Source organism: Triturus cristatus, chromosome 2_2 (genome assembly GCF_964204655.1).
Source record: "Triturus cristatus chromosome 2_2, aTriCri1.1, whole genome shotgun sequence".
Taxonomy (NCBI): Eukaryota; Metazoa; Chordata; class Amphibia; order Caudata; family Salamandridae; genus Triturus; species Triturus cristatus.
In genome coordinates this window covers 408,780,513-408,806,848 of record NC_140582.1, presented here as the reverse complement: position 1 = coordinate 408,806,848, position 26,336 = coordinate 408,780,513, and the positions used below count along the sequence as shown (strand labels likewise).

Here is a 26,336-nt window from a genome sequence, read left to right as displayed (position 1 = left end):
TGACCTTGGAGTAAAGAAATGGAGTATTTGAAACCCTCTAAGCCAAAAGTCAGGGTAGAGCTGATTCCTTTGCACATTTTCAGAATAGTATGCCAATACCATTTAAAAGAGTGAAAGACAGGCTAGAAATGTTGGTAAAAGTGAGACAGGGAACCAATGTTCGGTTTACAGGTCAGTTTATCCAAATTGAGAAATTGACCTGATAATTTGCTTGTGAGGTTTTTGAAAAATGTTTTGAGGTTTGACTGGTCATCCATTGGTTTGAGAAAGTTACCTCTATGAGTTATTGGCAATCAGTACGGTTGAGACAATCAGGGTTTTGCACTATTGACCGTGCAGAAGGTGTCACAACATGGAGAGCCTTATTTAAAGTTTGGCAGATGTGATATCTGCCAAAAAGTGATAGATGTCCCGTCTATGCCCTATAAATAAGGTGGATGGGGCATCTGCCAAACTCTAAATAAAGCCCTTAGTTTTTAAGTGGGCCATAAAGTAGGGGATAGTATTGTGTCCAGTGTAGACTTCTGTTTTTCACAGATGTTAGTCCAGCTAAGATTGTTTGTGAGAATGGAATGCAGGAACTTAATAAACAATGGAAGCCCAGTCTGCTGTTGTATTCCCAGTACGAGTGAGAATTGTACTCATAGGTACGGGTTGTGCAGGTGGAGGTATCAGTGATTTTTGTGGAATTGGTGTAAGTGCAGAAGCATTGATTTACTTGATCCTTTTTCACTCTGATGTTACTCTTTTGCTTTGCTGTTGTTTTACAATCTTTTACTATCAGAATTATGTTTGTAGCCTTAATTGGCCAGGACTCAATATTGCCTTTTCTCTTTGTGGAGGGATGCTTGCTCTGATGAGGAGTGAGAGAATCATTTAGCAAATCAGTGCTCACTCTAATTCCCCTCTGAAGCATTTGTTTGGTACAATTTATTTAGAGTCTTGCAGTCATTACTGTCAGCTTTCATGTAAAAGCAGGAACATGGGAGTCTAGTGTTACTGGGGGTTTTGAATTGTTGCGATGAGCATTGCTGTATTGAACCCCGAATTTGAAAACTTAATAAAAAACATATTTCTTAAGATCATAAAGTGGTTAAAAACAGCCTAGTATTAACTGCTATGCTGGATTAGTTCTGTCCTAAATGGTAGAGTTATGCTTGGGACATCAGGGGAACAGTAAGGCTCAAATGCCCCACTAGTTACTTGTGTTCCTTTGCCGATGGCGCGATGGCCTAGCATTGGAGGTTCGACTACTGTACCGCAGTGTGGTCTATGGTTGATATCCTTATGTTGTCAAACAGATAAGCGAAGAAACGATCTGAGTGAACAAGAGTGGACTGACTCAAGCATTCCAATCCATCACTTATTGTTTACTGCTGTTTTAGCAAGTTCAAAAAATATGTTCTTTTATAAAAAGTAGATTTGAAGAGAATGTCTACTCACTGCCAAATGTCTATCCGCTTTTTCCTTACGAAGGACACTAGATGACATCACCAGTATTTTTGATGGCATGCTAGAGGACAAAAAGTGCTTAAATGCAGCTTTCTCAATGCTTCTCAATGGATTAATGAGTGTGCTTAGAGGCGTTACTTTTGTCCCATGAGCACTTTATTGTTGCATTCAGTGCTTGCTCTATTTAAAGGAGGATTAGCCTACAAACCCCACAATGCAGTTAGCCTGCAACACTCTTTTAAGCTTCCAAGGAACAGATAATGCATGTGAGTGCTTCGCTCAAGTAAATAAATCTGCAGCAATCACCACTCCAAACTTTTGTTTACAATAGCGAAAACAGGTGCATTACACACACAAAGCTACATTTAATAAGGTCTTGAGGCAGTTTTGTATTGTTTTTTTTTTTTTTTTTTTTTTTTGAAAATTTTATTAAACAATAAATCAATTACAAGCATGGGCCTACAACCACCAGGGCCGGCCGCTAGATTCAGAAAGGATCACACAGTTGTTAAGGCAGTAGTCGACTCCCGGGGCCCAGCCCCGTACATGGCTCCGGATAGTCCTAGGGAAGCAGGATACATAGGTTTAACATAAATAACAACTAAAAACAAAAGGCGAGGCATAAGGGCAAAAAGTGTGGGTCAGGCTACATCCGGGGGACTCTACTTCAGACCTTCGAATAGCTATCAAGAGGAAGGAGTACTGATATGTCGGGGGGGGGTCACGGGAGAGGAACGTCTATAATCGGTTATTCCAGAAGTCGCAAGGAACCATCAAGGGTCAGGGGGACAAAGCAATATCGGTGTCCACTAGGGGGGGAGTACAGATACCCCCACGATACGCGTTCCATTGCCCCCAGATTCTACCCCATGCCCCCGGTTTACCACGAGCCACATACACAGTCTTCTCCCTGAACATGCACCAGTCCATGTTCTCCTTCCATACGGACACGGTGGGAGGCCGCTGGGAACCCCAAAGCTGCGCTATATCTCTCTTGGCAATCATGTTCCCCAGGGCCGCCCACCGAGTCTGAGCCGCGTTATAATCATTGGGCTCCCACACATTCAGGACACAGCGACGCACCTCCGGCAGCAGCGCAACCCCGGTGACTTGTCCCAAGACCACATGAACCCGGCGCCAGTATTCCGCCACCTCGCGGCACTCCCAAAGGATATGGAGAAAGGTGGCACTGAGCCCACATCCCCGCTTACAGAGCCCGTCTTCAGAAAATCCCATCGAGACCAAACGGGGACCCGTCACATACACCCGGTGGAGAATCTTAAGCTGGACCAGGCGGAGACGGGCTGGAATGGCCACTTCCTTGGGGGACGACAGTGCGGACTGCCAGTCCTCGTCGTCCAGTTCCACCCCATCCCCCGTCCACGCCTCCCGAAGGCGCACCAAGAGGTCAGCCCGATTATTGATAAGTTTTTTATAAATTAAAGAGATAGTACTGTCGGGGACATGACCATCGAGTATGCGGTCCTCGAGGGGCGATGAAGCCGGGATCTTGGTCCCCTCCCCAAAAACAGAGAGCAGGGCATGCCGAACCTGGGCGTAGCGGAAGAACTCCCTTTCCGTAAGTTCGTATTCGCTCTGGAGCGCCGCGAATGTTTTAACCGCACCCTTAATCCATAAGTCTCCCACTCTACTAATACCAATCGTGTCCCAACGTTCAAACCCCTTCGTTGTCCAGAGGCTTCCCAGTCGGGCGGAGGCAAACAGAGGAGTAGCACATGTTAATCGCTCACTCCAGCCCATGGCTACATTGGCCGCCTTCCAGATCCGTACCGCAATCTTAGTAGGGCCCGTAAGGGTCCGTCCAGCCGAGCTGGAGTAAAGTGCCCTGTTATAGTTTCCGCCGGGAAGCAGGAATTTATCCATCTCATACGCCGGATTCAAGCCAGGCGCATACGTGGCATGGTTAATGGCCGATAGCTGTGAGGCCCAATAATACCTGCGAATGTCGGGAAGCGCGATGCCCCCGTCGTACCAGGGGAGAGTAAGCTTTGCCAGAGCGATACGCGCCCGTCCGTCCCACACTAGTCTCCTCTGCAGACTCTCCACCTCCCGAAAGTAGGACACAGGAATGACATCGAAGGAGTTCTGAAGTGCATAGAGGAATCTGGGAAGGGACATCATTTTAAACAGTGCTGCCCGACCCAGCGGGGACAAGGGCAGCTTACACCACCGAGCCGTGTCCTCCCTCAAACGCCGAAGTGGAAGCAGGAGATTCTGCTCATAGCGAGCCACCGGGTCCAACGAGACGTATATCCCCAGGTATTTAAAGCCGGACAGAGATAATTGGATCGGAAGCCGAGGCGGCAAGAGAGGAGGGTCGCCGGAGATAGGATAGACACAGGATTTAGACCAGTTGATCGTTAGACCCGAATTTCTCCCAAAGGAAGTCAGAACATCGAAGAGAACATTAAGCGACTGCCGCGGCGAGGTGAGATACAGGAGAATGTCGTCCGCATACAACGAGACCCGATCCTCGAAGCCCGGGGCCCACCGGATCCCTCTGATCGAGGGCTCCCAGCGGAGCCAGGCAGTGAGCGGCTCCAGGGCAAGAGCAAAGAGCAGAGGGGACAACGGGCACCCCTGCCTCGTACCCCTACCGAGAGCGAAGGGCCGAGAGACCCGCCCATTAACCACCACCTGAGCCATGGGTCCCGTGTAAAGAAGCTTCACCCAGCCAAGAAATCCTTCCCCAAAGCCGAATTTGGTCAAGACAGCCCAGAGGAATGGCCACTCGATGGTGTCAAAGGCCATCGTGGCGTCTAAAGAAACCAGCACGGCTGGTTCGGAGAGGTACTCCGCCCTGGCGAGGGCGCCGTGAAGACGCCGCAAGTTAAGAGCGGTGTTACGATGAGGGATGAAGCCGCATTGATCAGGATGAATCAGATCGCAGATGACGCTCAACAAACGATTGGCAAGGACTTTAGCCAGGATTTTAGGCTCTGCGTTTAGCAGTGAAATAGGCCTGTAGGAGGCACAGCGGTCTCGTGGCTTACCGTCCTTGGGGATCACGACTATCGTAGCCAGACGCTGGTCGTCAGGAAGGGAACCCGCCTCAAGGGACTCCTGAAACATACGACGGAGGAAGGGCGCGAGTTTATCCGGGCGCAACTTGTATAATTCAATAGGCAGACCGTTGGGACCCATCGCCTTGCCCGAACGAAGGGACCGAATCGCAGTTGCTATTTCATCTACAGACAAGGGGGCGTCCAGCTGCTCACGGTCTTCGACGGACAGGCAGGGCAAAGCAATATCCCTCAGCAGAAGGCAAGAGTCGTCTTCATCCCTATCAGTCACCGGGGAGTACACGGCCCGGAGGTGGTCAGCGAAACATTCCACAATCTCACCAGGCTCAGTCACACACACTCCATCCGAGACACGCAGCTCCGGGACCACACGATTCACTCTCTCCTTCTTATCCAGCCACGCAATCAACTTTCCCGCCTTGTCCCCGGCATCATACAATCGACCCTGCTGCTCCCTGTACATCGTTTTGGCAGCGTCAGTGACAAGAGACCTGTATTCAAACTGTTTCAGGCTGAGGGCATGGAGCCCGTCCGGAGTGACACCCGTCTCCAAGGCCGACTCCAGCCCCGAGATGTCAGTCTCCAACTTCACCACTGCCTCACTCTTGAGCTTCTTAGCCACCACTATCTGGGAGAGGGCGTGTCCGCGGATTACGGTTTTAAAGGCTTCCCACAGGGACATTGCGGACGACACCGACCCCTCGTTTTCAAGGAAGTATTGGTCCATAGCCTTAACCAGGCTGTCGCGAGTCGTAGGGTCTCGCAGGTACCACGGGTTAATGGGAGCGATCCGCCCTGCAGACCGCGACTCGGTGTCAAAGAGCAGCCACAGCGGGGAATGATCGGAGATACCCCGCGCCAGGTGCCTAACCTCTCGAATCCGACCAGTCTGCACCGCGGGCATAAGGAAGTAGTCTAACCTAGAAAGACTCCCATGCGCCCCAGAGTGAAAGGTGTACTGACATTGGGTCGGATGCATTAATCTCCAACTATCTACCAGGCCGAAGGTCTCCAACAGTCCACCAAGCCATGCCTGGGCAGCGGGGAGGGCCCTGGGTGGGTGACGATCCAGGTCACCCGAAACCACCGAATTAAAGTCCCCGCCCATAAGCAAAAGACTATCCGGAAGTTCTAGCAGCATTCGACCCAAGTCCGCGAAGGTGGAGTTCTGGAGGCCCGGGGGGACGTAAACTGAGACCAGGGAAAGGGGCTGCCCCTCCCACCTCCCAGTCAGACACACATAGCGCCCTCTGTCATCCGAAACTACCCTAGTGATATCCAACGGAAGTGAGGATCGCAGGAGAATGCCCACCCCCCTGGAGCCAGTTGTGAAACCAGAATGGGCCACGAGGCGGTATCCCCCCCTGTTCATTGCATGACAAACATTACCAACCAGATGCGTCTCCTGGATAAACACCACATCAGGAGTCAGACGACGCAAATACTGCAGTACTACACCCCGTTTGATACGGTCCCCCAACCCATTGACGTTCCATGACATCAGCCTCAACCCGTCCCCCCCATCCCCTCCAATAGATCAAAGGCCCCCCAGTCAGTAGCACAGTTCCCGAATCTGGACAAAAATCAATACCTCGCCATGCAAACAGAAAACACACAGCAAAACAACCCCTCCTTCCCCCCAACCCCCCCCCAAATCCAGCTCCCCCCACCCTGCACCCCTGCGGGCCAAAAAACCCCCCCAACTTGCAGTGTGCCTGTCGCCCTACTAACCCCATTCTACGAAAAGACCCCGGAGGAGGAAAGGGACCCGTCCCCGCCCGCCCCCCACACAGGTCCTAGTGAGACAAAATGAACAAAAGAAGTAAAACCCAGCTGAACAGTGCAAAGTGGCAAAATCAAGGACCAAAAGTCACTCCAAAGGGGACCCGCCACCTTCGGCGCCTGCAGAGGGCCCGGGACGGCCACCTTTGTCCGGCAGCGAGTCCAGCCAGTCACTCACGGCCACAGGAGAGTCAAAAAAGGCAGTCCGATCCTCATGTTCCACTCGGAGTTTTGCAGGGTAGAGCATAGAGTACTTTAGGCCCAGTTCATGGAGACGACGCTTCACCCCCTGGAATCCCATCCGCTGTTTCTGGACAAGTTGGGTAAAGTCCGGATAAAAGTTAATGGATGAGTTCTCATGACGAACCGGGCCGTGGACCCGTGAGGCCTGCAGAATAGCATCTCGGTCTCTATAGTGGAACAGTTTGGCCACGATAGGCCTCGGGGGGGCCCCCGGCCGTGGCCGACCGCCCGGAACTCGATGGGCCCGCTCCACGGCAAAGAACTTACTTAGGCCTGCAGGGGTCAACTGTTGGAGGATGAGTTCCTCGACCAGGAGGTCAACCGGGCGGCTGTCGGGGGACTCCGGTACGCCTATGACACGGATGTTGTTGCGTCGGGCCCGTCCCTCGAAGTCCTCCAGCCGCCGGGCCATCTGATCGTTGACCACCTTGATGTCACCAAGCGCGGCCTGCAGGTCCGACACATCCGCACCAAGGGTGGAGGTCCGCGCATCGAGAGCCTGAACCCTCTCGTTAGTTTTGGAGAGATCTGCCCGAATTAAGGTGACATCGATTGCCACGTGTCGATTTTACGGGCCAGGGCCTCGTATTGCGTGGCGATGGTTTCCCTGATGCCATCAATGGCGCCCATGATGTCCTGCAGGGAAAGCTCCGGAGAGACGGTCGTGCCACCACCGGCGGCGTCCGGGGGGGGCCGGTCGCTCCAGGGATCCCTCTGCCCAGAGTGTAGCGGTCCATGTTGTTGACCTGGACCGGTCCCCCGCGGAGGGAGGCCTTAGTCTTACGCCCCTCGGGGCCCCCCTTGCCCCCCATGTGGTCACGGGCACCGAAGGGGACCGCCGATCAAGAGTCGTAGGGGCACCGGCACCGCAGACCAGCGCCTCACCAGAGACCACAATATAGCGGTGCGGGGGGACCCAAGGCGATGGGCACACTAGTGGCAGGTGGAGACAAAGCCTCGCGCAGAGGCCAAGGAAACACCCCGCCACAGCAAGTGCGTTCGCCGGCCAGCCCCCTGAAGTCCGAAAGTGAAACCGAAAGTGGTAGAGCGGCCACTGGCACCGCACTGCAGCCGCTGTTGTTCAATTACGACACGGCTCCACGGTTCACCTTCGCCCCGGGCACCTCCGTCGGGTGGGTCCCAAAAGTTCGAACAACGACAACTCAGGATTCCCAGGTCCGATTCGAGTTCTGAAAAGAGATACGTGCTCAGCCGGTCGTCATCTGCCAGATTCCATAAACCAATCAGGATATTCTCAGGATAAATTCCGAGGAGCAGCAAGGGTCCGGGGAGCCCTGTGCTCACGCGACCATCTTGGATGCGCGCTAGGCTCCTCCTCTCCAGTTTTGTATTGTTAATACACTCCATCATGACATGTATTGTTTACTCAAGTTGAAACTACGCCACAGGTTTGAAAAACGATAGGACTCGGAAGGTTGTACCATTGCAAGATTCTACTGAAGGTAAAGTGGGTCCTGGTGACAATGACCTGGAAGAGTTAGAGCTGGTTAATGCAGCCTCTGTGGTCCCAGAAGAGGGAGTTGGGGGTTGGTGGTATTTGCTACAGCATGCAATCAGAAAACATCCTGTAAAGCCACCCCAATGAAGAGCAAGTCATAAATGACTCTCGAGGAGAGAGGTGGTCATCTTACCTCCAACAGCGTGAGCCTCTTCTCCTTGGGGTTCTGGCTCATCCAGATTTTCATGGTCAGGTAGGAGTACAGGGTCTTGTTGTTTTTCTTCTGCTTTACTTTCGTCTTCTTGCCTTGCTACATCCGAGTCTCTTCTCTTTTGGCCCCTGAGCCCCCACATCCGAGGCTCTCCTTCACAGAATCCAGGACCTCCATGGGTGTTAGGTCTGTGGATCTTAAACTTCAAATTATCTACATTTCTTTTAAATCTGTCCAGCAACATTATCAGTGTTTTTTTTTGTACTCATTCACCTCAGAAAAAAAGAAAAGATGTCCATTTTTTCTGCCCTTATTATCGGGAGAGGTACTGACCGCTGACGGGCAGTACGGACATACAATGGGCACCGGCCTTTCTGCGGCTGTCTCTCTCCCACGGTGTGAAAACACCTGTACTGCTTAGATTTTCGAAGTGTGTAGGGGCCTATAGAGTCCAGGAGTTGTTAGCCGGTGTAATCATTGGAAGTAGTTATGATCTTATTTGACAATTATCTTTCAAACTTTACAACGGGCTCTCCAACCATACTGATAGCAGGTTCCAGAAAGCTTTCTTCTTAGACTTTTTCCCAGATAACTCCATCTTAGACATCTATATCAAGGATTTCAACCATTCCGAATGCTGTGGTGGTATACTACTCACCCATTTGCGACATATTACTCTTCTGGCTAATAGTATTGTATAGAACAGCAAATCTCTAACGCTGCTCACAAGTTCATCATCCACCCCAAAGATAACCAATAAAAGGCTTACCTTTATTTGCTGACCTGAAATACCTGACATTGTCATTTCCACTTTGTTCCAGAACTCGCTGATTGTGGGGCATTGATAGAACATATGTACGTCTGTTGCTTTTTCCAGCCCACATTTAGCGCATTTGGCACAGCTGGTTCGGCTTCCTTTCCCCATCTTGGATAATGTTTCGGGTGATATATATGCCCTATGAAGTGAAAAAAGGTGGTTTCTTCTTAAAACAACAGGTTTGACAATGAGGTAAAGTGTGCGCATAGATACTTGCCAAATGTTCTGCAACTGCTCCCTCGGCAAGTAGTTTCCCCACAGCTCCTCAGCCAGAGTGAACTCTCCATCCATGATATCCTGAAGGTGCCAGTACCAGAGTGCTACTTCCTTATTTCCCGGTGCTTTGGTTACCATTGATCTTCTAAGATATTGCATGCGCCCAATGTCGATTTTCTACTTTGCACCCAACTTTTTAGTTGTAGATATTTAAACTTTGAGAGGGTACCCTTCATCAGCCCGTTTAGATCGTACCAGGGTAATAGGTTTCCTTCTCTGGTCAAATCTTCCCAGACGTTTAGGTCGGCATCTTTGATTGGTATCGCCAACTTATCATTGAGACATTCTGGGGTTCCTGGTGAATCCCAAATCGGGGCAAAGTGGGAATAATAGTCCAATTTCGAAAGGCATCTAATGTGATTCCACATTATTGCCATCGACTGTAGCACCTTCAATTTAACTTTCTTAAAATATTTGGAATCTCCAAATTTAATGAGAAAACCATCTGTATCTATTTAACACTCTTTTAACATTGCTGAGTACATTAAACCTATTATGGATCCATCAGGTGTCTTTATGAGCATTCTAGAATTTTTCAATTGTAAAGCCCACGCGTAATATTGTATGTCTGGCAAGGATAGGCCTCCGTTCTCCCTCTTTCGTAGCTTTTTCCATGAGATCCTAACCCCTTTGTTGGCCCAGATGAATACATTCTTTGCCTGCTGTATTTTGTGTATGGTGGTTTTATCTAAGTGTAGTGGTAAGGAATTAAATATGAAAGTAATCTTTGGCAGAATAGTCATCTTGACCAAACTAACTCTCCCTAAGATCGTTAACGGGAGGTGTACCCAGCTCTTCATTAGTTGGACGGTCTCTTTAAACACCCTCCTTAGATTAGTTTCTGGGATTACGTTGATATCTTTGACTATTCTTAAACCAAGGTATCGCATCTCCTTTTTAATTAGTGGACTACTACTTACTTGATTCCATATCATCACTTCTGTCTTGTGCTCATTCACTGAGTACCCTGACACTTCGCCAAATTCTGTTGCTATATGTAAAATTGTTGGTAAAGCGACATCCAAGTCAGATGAATATACCATAAGATCGTCTGCGTATAGCACGACTTTCCTAACCCAGTCTCCCTGATAAAAGGGTGGAATGTCAGTTGTATGTCTAATTCTAAAGGCCAAGGGCTCCATATAAACATTAAACAGAATGGGGGATAGAGGGCAACCTTGTCTTGTACCCCTAAGGATTTTGAAGGGGGATGATAGTTTTCCATTCACAGGACTCTTGCTACAGGTTCTTTGTTTATTAACTTTACAGCTCTACAAAAATTATCTCCCAGATTGTATCTCTCTAGTACAGAAAATAGATAGGACCATCTCACCTTATCAAATGCTTTAGAGGCATCCAATGTTGTTATAGCTAAAGGGATATCAAAGGTTGTAGCGAAATCGATAGCCCCGATAAGCTCATAGGTAAGTTCGTGTAGATATCTCCCTTTCCCAAAGCCTCACTGATCTTTATGTATTGTACAACCCGCAATTTTGGCTAGTCTACTGGCTAACATTTTTGGGAAGATTTTATAATCTGAGTTTATACGACTCACATAATGTTGGATCTTTACCCGGTTTCAAGATGAGGGTGACCGTGGCCTCATTCAATGTTTTTGGTAGTTGAATTCCATGACCTAATACCTCACTCATCACTGATGTCAAAAGAGGGGATATCACGATTTTATGCAGCTCCGTTGGTATGCTGTCGGGCCCAGCTGCTTTACCCCCTTTGCTAGTTTGAATGGCCTTAACTACTTCCTCCTTGGTAATCTGTAACGCCCTGAACGTCTCAGGATCGTTTAACAGACACGACAATGAGGACGCAACCACTTGTGAAGGGTTAGTTCTTTTAATGAAGGCAAATAAAATACAAAGAACAAACAAAAGTTATAGTCACTGGAATCCTCCAGGCTAAGTACGTTACCAGCCCACAGCACGGATGGTCCTAACCGTCCTCTGCATATACGCCGATCCCGGCGTATGCCAACAGAGGGCAGAAATGAAATGGCCGACAATGCCAATCGGTAGGCTGTGAGGGGCACGAAGAGTGTTGGGGAGAATCGAGGAGTCAGGGAAACACCCAGCCGGGGTCTCTACCTGAAGGGAGCAGCCGCTCAACCTCTTCCTCAGACTGCACCGGGACGCGGAGTCACCTCCTGGTGATGCGTCACCGATACCCCAATCACAAGCAAGAAGACTGAACCGAGAGCAGCCGCTCGATCGATCCTGTGGACTTCCGAGTCTGTAACGCGGCAAACACCTCCTGGTGTGCGTTACAGCTGGCAGTCCCTGTGTCTCTGGTCGGGCTGGGAGTTACGACTCCAACCAGCAAAAGCGCCACTGCGCTTGGACTCAGCCGAGTCAAAAAGCGAAGCTCAATGGTTGACCGGTAGAGCTTCCGGGTCCTTCACAGGTGACGATGGGGCAAGACACGGCCCAGGGAGTAACGACTCGACCTACCTCCGTTCTTGCCTTACTGGAGCACCACTCCGGAACACTGCTCTTCACGAAGCAGGTACGTCGGTGTAAACACAATATCCGACAGCCTTGTACCTCCCGGTTCCTCCCTTTATAGGGCGTGTTTTCCTTGAGTTATGTAACAGCTCTCCTGTTTACATAAGGGCGTGTTTCCCTTGAGTTATGTAACAGCTCTCCTGTTTACATAAGGGCGTGTTTCCCTTGAGTTATGTAACAGCTCTCCTGTTTACATAAGGGCGTGTTTCCCTTGAGTTATGTAACAGCTCTCCTGTTTACATAACCTCTCAACCGCTAAGCATCCTGGGAGATGTAGTCCGTTTTCGCTGGTTACCGTTTTCCTCCCCTCGTATGACAGGAATTCTTGACATAATCTCTTGTTTTAAGATCTTTTGTTGGTTAGCATCTATGGGTTGAATGGATTCATCAAGCCAGCCCGCTATCTCGGTGTCTACCATTTCTTCCTTCTCTTCCATGGATAAAGTGCTAAAAAACTCCTTAAAGGCCTCTTTAATCTCGGTCTCACTACTCAGGATGTTTCCAGACCGGACTTCCTTGATCTCCTTAATCCTGTTCTTATTCCGTTCTGTCTTAACTTTCCAGGCTAGGAGTTTACCTGCTCCCTCTCCGTACTCAAAATGCGCTAGTATCCCACTTTTTTCGAATTCCTATTTGGAGGGTCTCTGATAGCTGATTCTTCGTTAGCAGCTGCTGCTTTTCTAATTCTACTTTATTCTCCTCTGAATCTGATCTTTTTATTTCCATATCTATTCTCTTCATCTCGTCCTCTAGTCGTGAAATTTCTCCTCTGTATAACTTATTCCTATGACAGGTTACGCTGGTGATCTTACCTCTAATAAAAGCCTTTAGAGTATCCCACACTATTCCATTTGAGGCTGAGCCGCTGTTGACCTCAATAAACTCTCTAACCTCTCCTTTAAGATTTTCCATTGCTTCACTATCTGCCAGTATGGTCCGGTCCAGAGTCCACCTATTCTCTTCACACCTAACGCTGTTTTAAGTGTAAGGAGGACTGCCGAGTGATCTCATAAGTGGGCCGCCTTATATTAAATATCCAAGATATCTTCTCTAAGGCACTAATCTACTAAGAAGTAGTCAATTCTTGACCTGCTCCCATATTTCTTGTTGTGAAAGGATGTACCCTGTGAAGTTCCCGTTCTTTCTCACCAGAGATCACACAGTGTATGTTGAGCCATAAAGGTTTTTAGTAATGCATGTGAATTAGGTGTCTGTGTTGTACTAGTTCTACTTCATTTATCTAATTTAAGATCTAATACAACATTAAAATCCCCTCCCATAATTATTGGGCCTGGGAAATCTAAGAGATTGGCAAACAGATTTGTTAATGGTTCGCAATCATCATGATTTGGGTCATAATAGCCTACTAGCGTTAATGGCCTATCGTCTACTTTAGCATTGGCTATAATCCACCTTCCTCCTTTATCTGCTTTTATTTGTGTCACCCATATTTTAGTTTGTTTTTCCACAATTATTGCAACCCCTCTGACATTTCCGCTCTAATCTGTACAAAAAACTTGTACCCATCTTTGTTTTTCAAAGAGATCAACACATTTCTTTTTCAACAAGTGTGTCTCCTATAGAACCAACATTTGTGCAGGGGAATCTCTAAGGTATTGCAGTAACCTATCCCTTCGGCCCTTCACACATAACCCATTAACATTCCAAGTGAGGATCTGTATGGACATATCTTTATTATTCTAATTCTTCTTACTAATACTGAGGTACTTGAGGATTTTTTTTGTTTCTTCCCAAATACTGTGACACCCTTGTACCACCCACCTTACCCCGGAGAACCCACCCCTGCTTCATCTGCTTGGACATGATGTTAGTCCAAATTAGAATTTTGCACCGTTAACTCCCAGCCCCAACTAAAAATAACTATAAAATTCTGTGCGCATATCAAGTGAGTATCAGCTTATAATCTTACGACAACTACTTCCTTAGCTACCCCCCCCCCCCCCCCCCACCTCCCTTAGAAAAGTCAGGGCCTTTCAGGGTTTTCAGTTTAGTGCAGATACCAGAATTGTTTCTTTAAGTGCATAAGTCTGAAAATTAAAAAGAATCTTTCTTGGTTTTGTTCTGCCGGGGTTTTTCCTGAAGGGATCCCTATGTATTATTTGTATGTCTTTAGCGATGTCCACTTCACTTTCCTCTACCTGGACTGAGGCTTTTATCAGAGCTACCACAAATGATTTTAAATCCTCTCTCTTTTCCTGTATGCCCTGCTCGTCTCTACAGAGTGCCTGGAGTTCGGTTCTACTACTGGCAAGGTCTTTTTTTAGTTCCTCCACTGTGTTTTCGAGGATTTCTGTCCTGTCGGATAGCGTATCTAACTTTTTTCCCAAAATCTCACAAAACCCCCGAATTTCGTGCTGATTTGTTTCTGAAACTCAGAAACCATTACTGATGTCTGCAGTTAGAATCCCATCATCGCCGGTGACGCGCGAGCGCGCAAAACAAGATGGCCGCCGTATAGAGAGCTCCGGCGCTTTTCGCCCGTTTTTTCGATAAATAACGACGAATCCTGTCAGGTTTGCGGCACAAATCAGGTCGCTTAACTTATGAACATCCTACCTGTGGACTGCTGTGGTTTTCTGTGGATTTGGACTGTGTTTCAGGCGTTTTCCGGTGTTCAGCCTCTGCTTCCAGCTCTGTCTTCAGGTATTCCTAGCTTTCTCTGTCAGGGGGCGGAGCAAGCCTTCAGGAAAGGGCCTGGCTTGGGCCTAGCCACTCCCATGGCCTGTTTTAGCTGCTGCACCAAGCTTTAATAAGGATTTCCTCACTGCTGCAGTATTTTTTCCTTTATTTTCTTGCGTTGTTGCTGTTATTTCTGCAATTTTGTTATTTTATTTTATTTTTATTATTATTCTTCTACTTTCGATACTAAATCAACATGGATAATAAAAATATTCATCCTAAAAGGAAGCAGCAGGTTTCACCTCCGCCAATTAAATCAAAGGCGGTAGAGTCAGCAGAACCTTCACTATCCTTAATTTTAGAGGAAATTCAAGCGCTTCGTGTCAACACAGAGTCTATTGCCTCAGAGATTAAAAATGTTCGAAAGGAAATGGCGAGTCTGTCAATGAAAATCTCTGATAATGCAATTAAAATACACGATAATAAGGCTAAGCTTGAGACTTTCACTCCACTTGTAGCTAAAATATCTCCTTTGTCTACCCGACTTCTAGAGATGGAAAATCGTAACAGACAGTACAGTTTGCGCATTTTTAATTTACCAGAGGATGTGGAGGGTGGCAACTGTAGATTGTATTTGGAAAATTTGATTCCTGGGCTTCTACAAATTAAATTTCCAGAAAAATTTGAGATTGACAAGGCCCATAGAATTCCTTCACATCGCAATCCCCAACATACTAAACCTCGTCAAATGATTTTCAAAGTCCTCAGACATCATCATTTGGTTTTGATTCGTAAGGCAGCACGAGAGATTCCTTCCTTGATGGTCAATGGGAATAAAATCTTTATTCATCAAGACTTTGCCAAGGAAACAGTCTCAATCCGCAAGGAATTTTCTGCTCTTCGGCCACAACTGCGAAGTCTTGGGTTCAAATATGGTCTTTTTGACCCTTCAACAATGCGTATCTGGAAAGACAATCTGTCAAAATCTTTTCAACGTCCTGATGACTTGCGTCAGTTTTTGGATCAACGTTCACAGCAATCCATGGATACTCATGATTTTAATACTTGATTATAGCTAATTTACGTATTTTCTGACAGGTTTATGAGTCAGTACTACATTGGGCTCCAACGGCTCGGTCATACTTGTTGAGCGTATGTGCATCTCATCTTTGATATTTTTGTACCCTGTTAGTCGTTCTCTCCTTTTTTAAATTTTTTCCCCTCCTTTTACTTGTTCTGGAGCTACTATTTTCTCTTATTATTGTTCTCATTCTTTTCTTTTTCTCCTCTTCTTGATCTTTTTTTTCTCTTTCTCTCTTCATTATGGCTGATATTCACAATATTAAAGTTGTTTCACTAAATGTTAAAGGTTTACGTCATCCAGTTAAGCGTACAAAAATCTTAGATTATTTAGATCGTTGTAAGGCAGATATTTGTTTTCTTCAAGAGACTCATATAGATGACAAAATCTTAAATTATATGAAAAAGAAATGGGTAGATACTATTGTTTCATCACCTGCTATTGGTAAAAAAAATGGGGTGGCTATTTTTGTTGCAAAAAAATTACATTGCCAAGTCTTAAGCAAAATTTCGGATGCAGATGGAAGATATATTATAGCTAAAATTAAAATTCATGATTCTGTCATATTTTTACTCAATGTTTATGGTCCTACTGCGGATGACCCTCTTTTTTGGTCTAAAATCACCACTGAGGTCCTAAAGTTGGGTAAGGTTCCTTTAATAGTTGGAGGTGACTTTAATGTTATTGCTGATCCATTATTGGATAGAATATCTAGTACTAAATTTCGCCCTCCTAAGGTTTTTCATGCTTTTAAATCATTTATTCAGACTACCAAGTTAGTTGACATTTGGCGTTTGCATTTTCCTACAGAAAAATGTTTTACATTTTTCTCTAACCCACATAATTCGCATTCTAGAATTGATTATTTTTTAATCTCCACACAATTAGTCCAATCTGTTAAGAACCCTAAGATTGGTAATATTGACATCTCAGATCATGCCTTGATTTCTTTTGTTCTGAACTTAACTTCAACTTTTGCAAACCAAACTAGATGGCGTATGAATACTGGAATTGTTCTTAATGAACATAATAAGCCTAAAATCTTAAATGCTATTCAAGACTATTTTTTATTCAATCCTGAAGGATCCACTTCTATGGTCAATAGATGGGACGCCTTTAAAGCGTACATTAGGGGTGTCACTATTTCAATTATGGCCTATGAAAATAAAACATTCAACGCACGCATTAGATGTTTGGAAAAACAAATTGCGAAATTTGAAAGGCTTTTTATTTCATCAAATGACCCTCAATTTAAAGTCAAGCTACAAAAACTTCGATATGAATTTAACTCAATCCTTAGTACAAGAGCTGGCATCCAAATTTCTAATTCTAAGGCTAAATTCCGTTTTAATGCCAACAGATCTGGGAAGCTTTTAGCTAATTACTTACGTATCAAAAAAGATAGAACGCGAATTACCTCAATTCATGGCCCTAATGGTAAAATTGCAATATCTCATAACGATATTGTTAAGGAATTTTTGGATTTTTACTCTACTTTATATAATAAGCCTGATCCTCATGATCCCTCCATACTGGACTCTTTTTTAAATACATGTGATTTGCCCAAAATTTCGCACTCGGACAGGCTTGGGCTAGATTTACCCATTACTACAGATGAAATTCTAGCTGCTATTAAATCCATTAAAAAAAATAAATCCCCTGGTCCAGATGGTATCCCAGCAGAGTTTTATAAAGAGTTCCAGTCCCAACTTTTGCCTTATTTATTTCAACTTTTTACTTTTTTTGGCTCTTCAGGAACGATTTCAGGTTCTTTTACTGATGCTTTAATTATTGTACTCCCTAAGCCAGATAAAGACCCCACTCTTGTTTCAAAGTACCGCCCTATTTCTTTAATTAATCAAGATTGTAAATTGTATGCTAAAATACTTGCTTCTAGACTGGCCCCTATATTAGATTCTATTATACATCTTGATCAATCCGGTTTTATGAAGAATAGATATTCTACAAATAACACAAGAACCTTATTACACGTTATTGAGCAGAGTTCCACTTTAAGTTCCCCCGCAGGAATTTTGGCTCTGGATGCAGAGAAAGCTTTCGACAAAATCCATTGGCAATTTTTATTTCAAACCTTATTATCATTTAATTTTGGTACTTCGTTTATACGCATGATTTCTGCTCTGTATTATGCCCCTACTGCTCGTTTATTTATCAATGGCCAAGTATCTAGTCAGTTTTCTCTTTTTAGAGGCACAAGACAAGGCTGTCCCCTCTCTCCACTTTTATTTCTCATTGGAATTGAACCTTTCCTTACTCATATAAGAAAATGTGTCAATATTAAAGGTATTAAGATTAAGGAGATTAATATCAAAACCTTAGCCTATGCTGATGATGTGCTATTATTTATTAGTGAACCTATATCTTCATTACCTGCCTTATTAGAAATTATTGCAAAATATTCCATGGTTTCTGGCTATAAACTTAATATTAATAAAACTGAATTCTTTCCTTTAAACATTTTTTGTACTCCTGATATGTTACCCATGGCTGATATTGTGTGGCAAAAAGATAAATTAAAATATCTTGGGATTCTATTTGCATCCTCCATTAAAGCAACATTAACATTAAATAGTAACTTTATTCTGAATTATATTAAAGATAAAGCGTCTAAATGGTCTTCACTTCACCTCTCTTGGTGGGGTAGAATGGACTCCATTAAAATGACTATTGCTCCAAAAATCTTTTATACGCTTGCTATGATTCCTATTCAATTTCCATTGCAATTCTATAAGGACATTGATAGACTTCTCTCCAAATTTCTTTGGAATAATAAATCAACTCGTATTGGTTATAAAAAATTAAAAATACCCAAATGCAATGCTGGATTTGGCTTGCCTGACTTTTTTCTATACCACAAGGCATTTATACTGAAACAAAGTTCCATATGGTTTCCTCCTTCCTCTTTAAATAACCAACCTACATGGCTTCATATAGAGCAGTCTCTTGTGGATCCTTTTCCATTGACCACCTTGCTAACAATGTCCAATAGGTCAACATATGTGCATAAATCGGTTATTATTAAATCCACTAAACTCATTTTTAATGACCTGGATTCAATTTTTTTGACCCCTATGAGTCATACTGTAGATATGTCATTGTGGCATAGTAATGTGATTAAATTGAATAGAAATGTTAATTTTTGCAGTGCTTGGATTAAAGCTGGTATTTTTTATCTTAAAGACATCTATCTCGACAATGTTTTTATTTCTTTTGAAGCTTTACAAATGAAATTTAGTTTACCTCAATCTGATTTTATTAAATATGAGTCTTTATGTAATTCAATTTTAGATTCATTTCCTCATGGTATTCGGTTTAATGTTAAAGTAGATTTAGCAGTATATATTCGAACTATTTCTACATCATCACATACTGTCTCTATTTTATATAAAAAATTATCTAATTCTATAGGAAACAATTTACATATTATTTCAACATTTTGGAATGCTGAGCTTTCACTTTCTTTGTCCAACGATATTTGGACGACTGTTTGGCTTAATAGTATTTCAGGATGGCTGCCTGTTTCACTTTACCAAACTAATTCTTATATTTTATTTAATTGCTTATGGACCCCAGTGCGTTTATTTCGTGCTAAACTGATGCAAGACGACATTTGCTGGCATTGTAAATTATTTCCTGGATCATTAAGACATATGCTTTTTGATTGTCCATTAATTTTTAAATTTTGGTCTGATGTTTGGGATATTATTCAACAAATATTTTATATTCATGATGTTATTTCTTACAAAATATTAATATGTAAATCTGTTGGTCTTCTGCATAACTTAACTGAATTAGAAGGTAAACTGTTTAATTTCCTATTGTCAGCTGCTTTAAAGTCTATTACATTTTGCTGGAAGGATATTTCGTCTTTATCGGTTCATGCTTGGTGGTCATGGGTTATTTTTACAAGAAGAGGGGCTCAATTATCCCTAAAAGGGATCAATCATAACTCTAATTTGTTTCACTCTTTTTGGTTACCTATAGATGTATACTTAGCTTTATAATTGTATATTTATATTTGATTCACCGTTTTGCAGTCAGTCTACTTATAGCCTTATATGATATATGTAGCTCTTTTTTCTAATAAGTTGACATTGCAATTTTCCATGGCTCACTCCCTTCCCTTCTTTTTAGTTTATCTTCCCTCCTTTAATTGAATATTTATACTTCTTTACCTATTGTATTTAGAGATGCTTTTGGTAATTTCTTATTTTATATAGGTATTTTCGCTTATGATAAATTTTTTCTGTAATCTCTGTACTTGTTCATTATTATGGAAAATTTAATAAAACATTTTGAACTTTAGAATCCCATCATCGCCACTAGGGAGCTGACTGATGGTCCACCCGGATTCCTATTGGCAGGGGTTCTTATATTCGTTTCTAGTGTACGACCACCATACTCCTTATCTCCTTTGTCCTGGGTAGTATCGCCATTGTGGGTATTCATGCCGTTGGGAGTGGCCACTTTAAAACTTATTTCTACATTGTCCTGACCAAATTGTTCGCCACTCTCCATATCTGGTGCTATGGTATCTGTAATATCTATAGGCCCCTGGGTGGTTCTAGGACCCTCTAATTCGGCTTGTGGTGGTCTTTTTAGTGTGAGCACTGATGGTTGCACTTTGAAAAAAGAACGCAGAGATTGTGTAATCTGAAGTTTAGGGTCTGTGAACTCTCCTTTTTTATTTTGATTTTTACTTTTCTCTTTCACTTCTCGCCTCGATTTTTCTCTGGGGAGACCCTTATGAGAATGTGCTGGGGATTTTCCTGGGGAAACTGAGCCAGACGAGCAGCTAAAATGTGAGAGGGGGGTCTCTCTTTCTATATCCCCAGTTTTCACCTCTTTTTCAGCTTGGGGCCCTACAACCTGCCCTTTTGGCCCGTGAAGAAAATCCCCCGCAATGGCCCCCCTACCTCTCAAATCCTGGCGTCCTTCGTCGCTAATGGCGGCTGGCTGCTTCGATGGAGTTGCAACCTCCAAACCACCGAGCATGCAGCTACAGTGTATGTGCTGACGCGGCCACCACTCGTCCGGAGGTAGCCTCGTGCTGCTGCCCTGCGGCTCTTCCTGAGCTCCAGGGCAGGCGAAACACAGCGCGGTCCGATGTCCGAATTCGAGCAACCAGAGGGCGGCAATACCGAGATGATCTCGGCAGTAAAACACATCGAGGATGAAGAAACTTGGCAGGTAAGATGCACGGCGTTTAGGGGGTAATTCTGATAAAGCTAGACGCGATATCCACGATACATCAGCTGGGAGCTGGGATCCTCCGGAGCTTGCGACCTGCGCACTACGCAGCCGCTATGTTCTCCCTGTACATTATCAGTGTTACTTCACTCCTGGACACACCCACTATACTATTCTCTGCAGTGTCATTGCTATCAGCTGATCCACCATGAAGCTGGGACCACGGTTGAAAGTATTTTGTTTCTTCACATTGGTGAGAATCAAATAGCGCGATGCCTGTCTGTGATGCTGAACAATTTTGAGAACTGCTTGACTTGCGCTGTCAAAGTCAAGGTCAAACAGGTGCTGGCCTCAGACTGTGACATTATTGAGAACCTTTGCTTGGAATTCTTGTAGCTAAAAATTGGATGTCCCTAATTCACAGCATAAGTCACAGCCTCTAGCATAAGTCACGGCCTCTACTTGTGTTCTGATTGTGAGGTGAAATCCTACAACATGATGAGTAGAGGCAAAAGTGGCTATGCAATGCGTAGATAGTCATGAGAAGTGTCATTTTATACCCAACATGAATCTCTTGTGTTCCAGTACTCACCATTTTATTGGGGCTAATACGAACACAAATTAAGATTCTAGCTCCCAACTACAAAAATAAAATGTTAATTATCTCACTTTTAACTTAGTCTGCCATATCACATAATCATGATGTAGTGTTATACTTATTACATGTACATGCATGTATTGCCCACTGTGGACAGGCCTAAAGGAAAGTAAACTGTGAGGACCTGCCAACTCATGTGGTGCCCACGTGTTCCGCACAATATGGGCTCCATTCACATGGTCACTCGATGAGGAGCCGATATCACACGGTGGCCGGGAAAACAAACTGAAAAGGATTGTAAACAGTGGATTTCCAGCTCGGTTTTGGAGGCATTTAATTGCTGAGATCCATTAAGGGTTGTGAAAACACCCTGGCAGCCTCAGCAACCATTTTTTTGGGGGGGTAGACGGGGGCTGAGGTCAGGATGGTGGCTAAAGTGCATCTTAAGTATTTCTAGGCATGAGGACCCACCCCTCCAAGGCCTCACCCCCCTCCTCACGCAGTGAAAATTTTGTTTTAGCTGACAGGTCTGACTGTGTAAGAAAATTGCATTAATACAGACCGGCCTAGTTGTTGTGTTTCCTTTGTGACACACCGAGCCAGTACTTTATATGCTGTGATTTATTTTTATATGCTGTGATTTTTGCAACCTTGCAAGCTCAGGATGTATAATGCACCACAATAGAGAGTTCTGGAGTCGAGGCTGGTGGAAGCTTGAGATTCGCACAATGCCTCTCAGTGGGTCCGAAAGGTGTACAGAATGCTGCGCATTCAATTGTTGACCCCTGTGCAGAGCACCCCAAGCAATGATGCCATTGTAACTGATTATATGCAAAAGCGTGAACGAGATTCAAAGCACCTTAAGCAGGATGAAAGTAAATGAAAATGCAGATCTTACCAGTGAGCAGGTGACTGAGACACTCCAAACATCACTACACCTTCAACTAACTCCAGGAACAGTTACACTTCTTTTTGCCACTCCCCTTTTAGAGGCTCCCAACTTTTTCATCCCACTTAAAACCATGGTGGCAAGTATGATTTCTCCTTTCGCTGGCAGCATACTTGACACATAAAACAAACTGAGGAGCGGACGCACAAGAAGCACATATGAACAACTGTCTGCAGCCCAGTGCAGAGCGGGGAGTAAGTAGAGGTTGGGGAGCCAATAAATTAACAGGGCGAGCTGATCTGAGGATCGGCTCTCACTCCAAGAGCCGGTATATGAGCCGAGCCCTGAAAATATTTGACAAACAAACATCACATTAGACTATGCTAGGTTGTTTCCAGGATTCAAGAAAGTATATTTCTTTAGCACGCGAAGCATTTCACCTTAGCACATCAGTTTATTTGAAAAGTATTTCAATAATAGGGAGTTTTTAAACATGAACTGAGAAACATTCTTGCCCGGGCCCTGATGACAATGTTATAAGTGAACAAAGAGGCAAGTCAGTTGTCATATATACAGAATTTGTGGCCTAGATCCTTATTTTTAGATATAGCAACTTTATAAGCTATTAAATCAAACACAAGACAAGTTTTTGTACACCACAAATCCTGACCTCAAGTATTTGAAGGGACTCTTATATGTGATAGCGACTAAAAAAAGTTGCTCAGTGAAATGTATTTGCCTAGGATCACACAATATGGTTAAGCGGGTTTTTCAGTTTCATGCTGTGCACTTCAGCCACGAGATTGGTATCTCTTTCTGCCATCAAAGGTTAATGTTCTGGGCTTAATTCTTAAAGGATGTGATTAGATTTGGTGAAAGGCAGAATCCACATTTTTATTTTATGCGTTTTACCCAGTGCTTTCCAAGAGATATTCAGTTTTATCTGCTCCACTGCCAACAATGCATGCATTCCTGCAGCAGGCCCCCCACCCAGCACTAATAATGAAAGCAGCATATTAACAGCTGGCTCCTTTGAGCTCTGTGACCCACTGTAGCAAAACCCATGCAGACAAGAGAAAGACTGTGCCAAACTGTGTACATAGCTTCAACATTTATTCAATGTTTTATGTATTCTTAGTGTGTGAGCCGTCAGCCTTCCTGAAGAAGCAATCAAGGACAGACAAAATGGCAAGGCTTGCCTAGAAAACTTCACAACGTTAACAGCAGAATGCGCAGACGCACTCCCTCTCACCAGCCTTCCACCAAATGGTAGTGAAGTGGAAGGACTATTCATCAATCCCTTCCTAAATGGTCTGTGCAGAAATTCTAATGGTCGCCTTGTCTCCATCTTCTCTCACTGCATTGTCAGGATCTCCACCTTCCAGCTTCGGGAAGGAAGGCAATATCTTCCACTGTCTAAGGAAGCTTTTTTCTCCACCACCTTGTGCTATACCAAATAAGGAGCAACCCAAAATGGATCCCACTGTCCCAGCAATCTGACACTCATCACACATGGAGTCTTGCTACCATACTGGTGCCACACATCCATCACGCATACATGCAATCAGCACACACATAGAATGTTAGTGTACGGGTCATGGTGTCACATCTAAAAATAAATGTATATTAGTGGGGCCAGTCGACCGCACTCCTCTCAAAAACAAAAACAATAAAAAGTCTGCTCAGGACTGTTCACAAAAATCAGTAGACTGCCACCACTGCTTCATTTCAGCAACCCAGGACATGACATTAGTCCTATGTCATTAAGAGGGCCTGCGTTTTGTGCCCCTCAAGGACACAAAAGATGTTGGACCTAGGCTGTACCATGGACATGCTTAGGCCTGAGCGCACAGAAGATGAGGCATTTCTTGTTTGTATTTCTATTCTCGCTAGCCTTAGAAAGAAGTGGTTGAAACAAATATTGAGGGATAATGGGTTGGTAAACCGGGTACAAGGTTTATTCATCTGTAAAAATACAAGTGTGGTCTATGCGTAATATTGCATTGGGAATAATGTGTGCGAGGACTGGGTTCATAGTAAAAGACTGTATAGCTAGATTTTGTTGGACATAGCTTCGATATTTATTCCATGTTTTATGTATACTGTGTTTGTGAGCCGTTATATGAGATTTTATCATCGATTAATGTGGTTTTACGCTGATGGTTTTTTTTTGTATTGTGTAAAGGGCTATTTTCTGGGAATACATCTAATGATGATTGTAGTTCTTCCCTCATTAGTTTCGTGGATCAGTTTCTGCTGTGAAATTCAGGAGCCATTGCTAAATGGTGTAAACAAACATTTTGCAGTTATGGCATGTATTTGGTAGTGCAAAGCATGTCTTAAACTTTCTCTCTCTATATTCACTTTATGAGAACTATGCTCTAGGTGCTGTTTAATACCAGTTGCTCAGACTAATGAGATGCCTTCTGTTTGTGGAAGCAGTCATAATATGCAGTTCTAAAGCATAAATGTCAATATATTGTGTTCAAAGGTTCATTTGTTGAAGTATGTCATTTCTTTGTTTTTTAGCCACCGACTGGAATATTTCAAGCCTTTTTCCTTTGGTGCCGTAACGGGAGAAGCTTGGAAGCAACCTGAGTCTGATTTGTGGTTGACATCTGTGTCACACAAATAGGAAACTTGCATAGTTCATGTATGTTTTTATATAATCACAAACTTGTATGAGGAGAGCAACTTGAATCTACCTCTTTCTGAACTGTTATTTGATGTAAATGCCTACTTGTTACGGTGAAACTGCACTTTATCCCTCGGTTTCAACTTTTTTTAAAAGATAATCGGAGCACAAAATATAAAGTGCTCACAACACAATGTATACACATCAAGAGGGTTATTGTGAATGTCAGATTTGTTCACGTGGAGTGCAGCATTGTCAGTCTTACATTATCATAGTAGCTATACGAATGAAGGAGGCTCGTGGGTCCCTTCTGCTCCATTAGGGTTACCTACATGTTCAATACTGAGAAACCTCTATTGCTTTACCCGCACCATATGGACCATGTTTGCTTTCCTCCAAAAATGTCTGCTTCATTAATTGACCCTCAGGTCAGGCTGTGGTCTCTACTACTGAATCCAAATGCTGCGACAACATCAGAAAATACAGTCTTTCTATGGTGCTAATTTAAGGTTTTGAAATCCCGTTTCTACCTCTAAAAGAAGGTACTAGATGAAAAGCTGCACAATAGGAATTTCTCAGGCACATTTTGCCTAATAAAACTTGGTGAAATTTGAATGCGGTAAGTGCCTGGTATTTAGGGAAAATGTTAGATATTCGTGCAGAAACACGGAATTCCATGGTTATTCCCCAATTGGAGACAAAGATTTTGAAATCTGTAGGCAATCCTGCATCTGAGAATTACTGATCCCCGTGGTATGGGTATCGCCAATATGGGAATTCGCACAGGATTACAAAGAAACTCATAATGAGTCAACTCTGTCAGTGATTAATAAAATATAACGATAATATTTCAGTGGTAAATACCTCACTGCCTTGCTATGTAACATGGGCTTGTTTTCATCGCCACCACAAACCAGCACGCTCCCAAATTTACAAGGGTCCCAGTAATATTCAGTATCACCTCAAGCCTTTTAAGGGGGACTAGTTATGTAGCAGTATTTGCACAGCTTGTGTGAAATATTAATATTCTGTTGTAAGATGCTTAATCTTTTCTTCCTTTGCTTACATGTACCTGCACAACATTGCCTTTGTTAATATCCTATTAAATGAGGTATTCCTTTTCTGGTTTGCAGTATGAACATTTTTCATTTTTGTGTAGCAGCCTTGCCTTAAATGACCTTGAGCGACTAAAGGCTGTTTTTATTCTTAACATTCCCAGCTCATCATCTTATATGTTTTTACAAAGGTAGGCACACGGTAACAAAACTATTATTAAATAACCTTAGGTTTATCTAAAGGGTATGTACTGATTTTAATTGCCTATTCATAAGTCGTAATGCGTGATTTAAGTCAATTTTGGCTCTAAGAAATCCTAGATATCAAAGATCTGTTTTTTCAAAGGATACTGATTCACATATTTGTTGTACACACAAATCCTCAGCGTTTTTATTTAATGAAGTATACGTTTGCCATGCTATATTC

The 26,336-nt window shown here is 43.9% G+C and overlaps 1 protein-coding gene across 3 annotated transcripts in view; it reads left to right on the top strand.

Moving 5' to 3' along the window:
• Positions 1–25,976, top strand: part of LOC146862301 (UPF0462 protein C4orf33 homolog) — a 139,775-nt gene extending 113,799 nt beyond the window's left edge. For all 3 annotated transcript variants that reach the window (XM_085641489.1, XM_085641488.1, XM_085641490.1), the window contains exon 6: positions 24,749–25,976. In XM_085641489.1, the coding sequence (XP_085497615.1) occupies positions 24,749–24,854 (106 nt within the window). In that variant the 3' untranslated portion in view covers positions 24,855–25,976. The remainder of the gene's footprint in view (positions 1–24,748) is intronic.
• Positions 25,977–26,336: the final 360 nt, after the last annotated feature.